The sequence below is a fragment of the Etheostoma cragini genome, chromosome 11 (assembly GCF_013103735.1).
Source record: "Etheostoma cragini isolate CJK2018 chromosome 11, CSU_Ecrag_1.0, whole genome shotgun sequence".
Classification (NCBI taxonomy): domain Eukaryota; kingdom Metazoa; phylum Chordata; class Actinopteri; order Perciformes; family Percidae; genus Etheostoma; species Etheostoma cragini.
The window spans coordinates 3,660,058-3,668,088 of NC_048417.1; the positions used below are offsets into that span (position 1 = coordinate 3,660,058).

Genomic DNA, 8,031 nt, shown 5'->3' on the forward strand with positions numbered 1-8,031 from the left:
GTAGAGAGACAACAGTAGAGAGACAACAATAGAGAGTAGTATGTAGAGAGACAACAATAGAGAGACAACAGTAGAGAGTAGTATGTAGTAGTACAGTATAATAATAATAATAATAATGTTTACTTTATTAGTCCCGCAGGGGGAAATTACAATTTACACTCTGTTGTTATTACACCCAGGAAACCTGAGGTCATGTCTATTCGTGTCACTCTAGAAAACTCTAGTTTTGGCTGAAATGAACACAGTTAAGTGAAAGGAGTCTGGTGGGTTTAGCACTAGCAACCTCAGAACTGTTCCTGGTTAAACAGAAAGGTCTCAAAGACGTTTCAAAGGTCTGTCTCTGGAGGGATTATTCCTATAAAGTGGTCAGACCCTTAGAATATTAATCTGAGTGTGTCAGGGACAAAACGAGCCCTTTAGTGAGGTAAATACAAGCTGGACAACTGTCCTATTAACTTAGATTGTAGCTTGTTTCTGCAGCGATCTCACTTAATACAGAACCAATGTCAAAGGTTGTTGTTCTCGTCACTTAGACACAAAAACAGGTTGAAAAACCGGTAGTTGTCCTTTAATGTTCACATTAGACACGAGATTTGAAACCCCGAAAAATTTGTTTATTTAAAGTACTTTTTTTTCATCCATGAAAGGTAAAAAGGCAGATATCAAAAGATCAATATCAGATCCCTCAAACAAAGAAATTATTATTTTAACCGAGTGGTATACTTTGAATGGTGCCTAGCTGCTCAAATGTGACACGGTCATGGAGTGTGACACCAACACATGGAAAGGCTACTCCCCCCCCCCCTCCCCCCTCCCCAAAAATATCACTAGTCTGCTGTACAACTTTCTTATTGGCAATATTAGTCCTAATACATAACCTGGACAATGGTCCAAACATCCACATCTTACATCTTATAACTTATTCCCTGTTACATCATGTTATTATTCATATTCAGTCAGTCAGTTTATAGTTTATTATGTTTTTTTTATAGTCATAGTCAGTATTTTATCATGAGCTACTGCACTGTTCACTTTCTCTCTATCATTACACACAGTCCACCGTAGTATCTCACCTTGTCACGGTCGCTGCATTTCTGGGAGTGATTTTTTATTTTTATTCTTAGGTATGTGTGTGATATATGTGTGATATATTATGTGTTTGTTGTGTTATGGTTGTCTTGCTACTGGATGCCTACAATTTCCTTCAGGATGAATAAAGTATTTTATCTATCCATCTATCTATCTATTTCAACATCTCCGCCCATTTAACCGTTTTTTTACCCCCCTACGGCTCTATGTGTTCACAATATAGCGTTTCACTTACTTGAAAATACCTCTATTTTAGGTATATAATATATGGTCTATTGGTGAAGTGGCATCGATCCCCTTGAGGTGAGAGGGGGGGGGGGGGGAATAAAAGATTCTGCAGAGGCAGGGACATTTAGACCAGAAAGGGGGAAATCCCTTAACGTAAATAAAGCCATTTGCACCATAAATTAAAGCAGAGAAGGCACAGAGTGATGCACACAAATTCACCAGAATGCAAGAAATGACAGTGGTCTGCGCTCAACCCCCCCCCCACGTTATAACGTGTCCCCCAAACAAAACCTCCGCCCTAGTCTGGTTGATTAGCTGTTACTTAACAGGCTGCCGCTGCAGCCTTGATACAGCGGTGCACGCGGGGACAGGGAAGCCTCGCGGAAGAGACGTGAACGCGGAGAAAATGGATGTCACACCGTGAAGAAGAAACCCCTCCACAGTCTGTCAAATTAAAGCCCCCGCTATCAGAGAGAGACAGAGAGAGAGGGAAGGAGGGAGGGAGAGCGTTGCGGAGCTTTTGCACTTCTTCACAACAGCGCGCGAGCAGCTTCGTGTGCAACAGTTGTCTCACTCACCTCACACACAACAAGGGCAGCTACGGATACATAAATGCGTCTGGGTTGCGTCCGAGTGCCCGCGCACGCTGCACAGCATTCATCGGGGTCTACACCTACCTGATATCCCTCCGCCGACCACTATCACGTCGTAGGTGTTGCTGGGTTCCGTCATGGTGCTGTCCGCTCCGCTCTGCCGCTGAACGCAGGGCTCCCGGACCAGAGCATCTGCATTAAAAGCGCCGGCCAGGCCCACTCCCTCCAGACCCCGCCCACCAGACAGACCCCGCCCATGCCAGACAGACCCCGCCCACATGTAGCAGATCATTGCGCTGCCTGTGTGTGACAGGCAGGATTATTTAGGAAGTTGTGTGTGTATTTTTTTTGTATTTTTGTTTTTATATTTTATTTATAATACAATGGTGATGCAAACAATCAAGGCATCATGTGTTAGTGTCAAAAACGTGTTTACAGCTTTGAGATAGATAGATAGATAGATAGATAGATAGATAGATAGATAGATAGATAGATAGATAGATAGATAGATAGGTAGATTACTTCTCTTTTCTCTAAGTCTTCCTCTGCTAGCTTGACATTCCTGTGTTCTAAAGTTGCCTAACCCCTAAAGCTTATTCTTCCCAAAAGCTTTTCTATACAGGTCTAACATATTTACATTATAACTATTTTTAGTCTCCACAATGTTACATCCCTTCTTGATGACACTGGAAATAGGGCTTGCTTCAATCTTGTTGCAGAGGTATCGCACATGTGTGTAATGACAATTGATGTCTGGGAATCATGAAGCACTTCCAGCACTCCGGCTGTTGGTGTTGATGATTAGACGCGTTCGAGATGAGCCAGGTCTACCAAGGACGATCGTCCCACGTTGCATGCTGGGTACATTTGTGTCTCGCTTAATCCCAACTTGCTCTGACGTCATGCACACATGGGCAACGATGACCTCACTGGGTAGACCGGGTACCAGCTGATACACGGGTCTGATAACACGTTATTAAATCGGACCTAACAGGATGTCAGTGTTTCTGTCACTTCCTGTTCAGCCTGAAGACTGCTGGAAACGTCTGGAAACGTCTGGAAACCTCTGGAAACTGTCCGATAGACCGCCGCCGTTTGTCACTGTCCCCGGCTGCTGCTGCCTGCTTTCATCCAGTTTACAGGCAAGGTGCAGGTCATCTCCAACGGGCCTACTACTACTACTACTACTACCACTACTACTACTACTACTACCACTTAAACAGAAAACTAGAGCTGCAAAGATCAACCCATTGCATTGTAGCTGTCAACTATTAAATTAAACGCCAACATATGTGAACGTTTTCTAGTTTCTTCTCTCCTCTGTGACATTAAACGGAATATCTTTGAGTTGTGGACAGAACAAGACATTTGAGGACGTCATCTTGGGCTTTTTGGGGAATATATATCTATATACAGTATACAGCACATGTATGTATGTACATTCACAGTGTTTTCCCTAGCTTTGTGGAAGGCTTTGGCATGTGTTGTTATGCTCACGGTTAAAATAATAAATAAAATAAGGTCTTATTGTGGGTTTTTGGGTCTCTTTTTCACTACACCGTGGACCGTTATTTTCTATCTGTATCTAAGATATTGGAAAAGCTAGAGTAGAAAATGCGTAAACAACATTTAAAGGTTAAAGACAAAACCTAAACCTAAAGAAGTATGACAATCATTAGATCTGAGGAAAGTCTTTCAGTGACAGTACATTCATTCAGCTCAAGGTGCTGCACCTGACCCTCATATTGGCAGGTGAAACCCTGGATCCTGTTCTTTGGTTTCTGCTGCCCTCTGGGGGTCCGTAGGTCGGTTACAGCCGAGCCTGTCGGGATGGTCTTTGCACATGTTGTGTAGTCCTTGAGGTTCCAGGGGGTCCACAGCAAAAAGGGGAATTGTTTATTATCACTGTAATTTCATCCATGAGCAAAATAACGACAGGGCTCACTGAGGAAACAGCTTAGGAAGCTGAAGTGTTTGGGTGTTGGGAGTTAGCAACTCCTTCAGCTGCAGCAAGGCTGCTCTCCTGCATCCTCGCCTATAGCTCCTCGATGATCCCTCCTCGCTCCTCGCTCCTCGGAGCAGAAATAAGAGGTCTGAGACGGCCTTCACCGAGGAGGGACAGAACCACGTGAGTCCAGGAGCTATGGAAGAAAGAGCCATGAGATGCAGCTATTTGCTCGTTGCCTCTCTCCTCACGCCTCTCCCGTACCTCCTCTTTGGGAGGAGGTAAGACGCGAGGAAGGGAAGCAAGTGGAGGAGTCGAGGAGGCAATTTCAGCAACGTGGAAAGCAGATGACCACGGAAATGCAAAACGTCCACAGACGCTAAAAATGAGACACAAAACAGTCAAAAACTTACACATGACTACACATGAGCCAAAATGACTACAAAGAGACAGAAAAGGAGCAACCGACCAACATAGAAACATAATGAGATTACTTTAATGTTTTATATATATTACATTATAAGAGGTTGCTGCTTCATTCATTCATTATCATCATCATCATTCAAGCGACCTTGAGTGTTCAGAAAGGTGCTGTTAAATAAAATGTATTATTATTATTATTATTATTATTATTATTATTATTATTAAGAAAACACAAGTAGAATGTAATGCTGCTATTGGTAAGAAACAAACACATTCTGTTCTTCCTGTGATGTTTCTGTGCAGTTTTAACTCTTCTTCTTCTTCTTCTTCTTCTTCTTCTTCTTCTTCTTCTTCTAGGTTTATTGACAGCTGGCAAACCAACTGAAGGTACACTACCACCAGCAACTGGACTGGAGTGCCATGAGAGACAAATGCAGAACAAAAACAAAAAAGAAGAGGGAAAACAAACAAATAAATCAACCTACATAATAATAATAATAATAATAATAATAATAATAATAATAATAATACATTTTATTTAACAGCGCCTTTCTAACACTCAAGGACGCTTTACAGACAATAAAAGACAGATACAGGGAACAGAAAAGTGTAAGTAGTAATAACAAAACAAATAAAACAAAAAACAAAACAAACAAAACAAACAAAACAAACAAAACACAAAAAACAAAAACAAAACAGGAACAGTGTATTTACAGATAAGCGAGCTGGAACAGATGGGTTTTTAATCAATTTCTCTCAACAATTTGAACATGGAGTGATGACCTTACGAGCTGCCTTCCCCGAGGACCCCCCGTGATACCGGGTGGTGGTCGTTGTAACCATGACCTCAGCCTCCTGCGGATCAGTAAAGGTGTCTCCATCAGGCGACTGGTGGAGCTGTGGAGGCTGCCAGCAGAGGTTGATCAGAAAGATGATCAGGGTGAAGGAGCTACAGGTGTGTGTAGTGGGGTTTGTCAGCAGAGGGCAGCAACAGCCAAGAGTCTAAGGCGGGGGTTTACAACCTTTATTGAGCAAATAAGCAGGTTACCTTTAGACATGCTCTCTCTGCTCCTTCTCTGATCAGACGCTACACAACAGATTCTTCCCTGTGTTCGCTTCCACTTGACAAACCAGTGATGCACCTTATCCTGTCCCAAATCTGTGCATATGACAGTGACTTTTTCTCCCTCTGAGAAGAGCTCTACAGCGGGAGGGGGGGGGGAATTAAGGGCATACATACAGATAACATGTTAGCTCTCTCCTGTAGGCTTCACAGCCGAGATGAAAACACCAGAGAGTAGTTTTGGTCTAATGTAGGAACAGTCTGGTTGTATAGTTCTTGGTGAGATAACCTATGAACCTGTCCCAAATCTGTGCACATGAAAGTGATCTGTTCTTCTGCGTGGACGTTGTTGATGAGAGCAAACAGCAGGAAGGAGAGCTCTGGGACCGGGCGAAGTTGACTCACACTGATACCACCCAGCTCCTTCGTCTATGCCAACCCTCATCAGCAGCTGCTGTTTTCTTCTTTTAACAAACACAACTTCTTTATCTCCTCATCAGAGGAATCCAATGCAGCATCAGCTCTCTACCCATGGATCAATGTCCTTTACACGAGTCTAAAGCCACAGAGGCTGACGTGTCTTCATACACTCATTATCCAGAGGAGAGGAAACAAACCGAGATAAGAGAGAGGATGGTTTGTGTGTGTGTGTGTGTGTGTGTGTGTGTGTGTGTGTGTGTGTGTGTGTGTGTGTGTGGTGGGGGGGGGGGCATCCAGTTTATATTCCCTCTCTGCATCTCTGGGAACGATGGGATTTGGTGTCTTCAGCAGTGACAAACCGGTTCTTTTCTTTTTAAATTTCCCCAATTTTTATATCGTTTAAAGTTTTACAGGCTGGTTCTCAGCTGGCCTTGATTTTGCGAGCGCCACATTCATTAGCCTGCAGTCCCGAGAACGACCTCCTGCTGATCTACACCCTTTTATTTATTTTCCTCAGCATCAAAGAGACTTTAAAACTTCATATTTTACACTTTCGGCTCCAGTTTAAAACCTTATAACATCAAAGAAATGCCCAAATAATTCAATACTGTAGGCTATTCACTTTAACTAAAATGGAATATTTAAACTTATAACCTTGAATATTTCCTAATGAAATCAAACCCTATTTTTGATACTATCAAAAATGGTCTTCGGACTCCTTTGTCGCCACCACCGGTGTCTAGAGTCCACATGGGGGTCTGATGGTTCTCTACCCCTATATGGATGCATGGAAAATTTGTATAACGATGGAGTCTAATTGCCAATGACTTTGTACATTACATTGAGCTGTTCAATAAATCTTATTTGCATATATTTGTTCTCCTGATTAAAATGCCAATAACCCAGAGCAGGCTTTTCTCCCTTCCCAGAATGCTTTGTGGCCTAGCCCGACCCTCCTCCGCAGCGCTGTGGAGGAAGGCGATCAGTCCACATAAACTCCATCAGATGGAGTTCAGTGCTCTGGGAATATAAAATATTCAGTGGTGGTGGAATAAAAAAAAGCTATTAAAAATCTAAATTATTATGGCCTTTTCTTGCATCAATAACCCCCCCCCCCCTCCCCCCTAAAAATATGAGCTCTAAAAACATTTTGTGGAGTTTTTATGAGAGAAGAAAACACAATTTATGACATGTTTTTTAATTCACATGAACTGACCGCAAAAACACTGATGGCGAATGACACACACACACACACACACACACACACACTCTGTGAGTTTGTAGTTCTGGTTTTGATAATGGTGGACTATGAGTGAAAGGTTTCAGCCTTTTTACAGACAGGAGCACGGTGTTTCCTCCCGTTTAAAACATTATTAACAATACACGACAGGCAAAGACGGCAGTTTCATACATCCGGCAGGCTGCAGTTTTCAATAATATTGATAGGAACAATCACAAAGATTCAAATAGATTACATTTCAAATGAACACTGGGCGCCTTGAAAGTCTTACTGACAGTCCACGCGACCACCCAGGCGCTGGCTTCCCCTTCATCTTCTTCGCTCTCTTATTAACCCTCCGAGCTCTTCTCCCTCCTCTCTTTTACTGTCCACCTGATGAGCTGTCCTGTCAGCCTCGCTTGTCTTTTACACGGAGAGCTTCGAGTCCGTGGGGAGTGTGTAAAAAATGTTACTGGGGTGAATAAGCGTGGCGCAGGTGCCTCTCTGCAGGTCCAACCCCACGTCTGGGGCTCACGTGGAACCGTTCCTCGTGCATTCCCGTGCTGCTTTTTAACGAGGCGTGTTGTTTTTGTTTGTCAAATGCATGGCGGGGGTTTTATGGAGCTGGCGGAAAGCCACCGTCACGGATATCTGTAATGAGCTCTCATACTGTGGTTTTGTGAGCATGTGTGTTATGAATTACAGAGGCCTGTAATGAGCGAGGAGGGTCTCTCCAAACGGCCCACGGGAGCAGCGGTTTGTGGAGTTTGGCCTTCGTGTCCTGGAGCAGCACGGCTCTGCAGTGATTGAAAGCATTACGGAGAGCATAGTATGTTCGGTCTGAGTCCCGAAAGGCTGCGGGTCAATTTTAAGGCCTGTGGGAAAAAGGGTGGTGCGATTGCTCCAAAGCTTCACTGCGAAGACAACAACAAGCAACTGGAGCCGCTGTCGAGTTTCCAATCCAATAATCAACTGAGACGAACTCTCGAGGGCCTTGGAGAAAGAGGATTCGGTTCCTGAGAGTCCTGAAGGTGTGGGAGGGCGCTTCTCC

General features: G+C 43.6%; 2 protein-coding genes across 2 annotated transcripts in view; both read right to left on the reverse strand.

Annotated features, from left to right (window-relative positions):
* mao (monoamine oxidase) overlaps nucleotides 1–2,146 on the reverse strand; it is a 38,644-nt gene extending 36,498 nt beyond the window's left edge. Inside the window, exon 1 of the mRNA XM_034885886.1 lies at nucleotides 1,995–2,146. Coding sequence (XP_034741777.1) covers nucleotides 1,995–2,049 — 55 coding nt within the window. The 5' untranslated portion in view covers nucleotides 2,050–2,146. The remainder of the gene's footprint in view (nucleotides 1–1,994) is intronic.
* A 5,632-nt stretch (nucleotides 2,147–7,778) lies between these two features.
* Nucleotides 7,779–8,031, reverse strand: part of ndp (norrin cystine knot growth factor NDP) — a 21,483-nt gene continuing 21,230 nt past the window's right edge. The window contains exon 3 of the mRNA XM_034885917.1: nucleotides 7,779–8,031. This exon is cut by the window's right edge and continues 234 nt beyond it. Within this exon, the coding sequence (XP_034741808.1) occupies nucleotides 7,849–8,031 (183 nt within the window). The 3' untranslated portion in view covers nucleotides 7,779–7,848.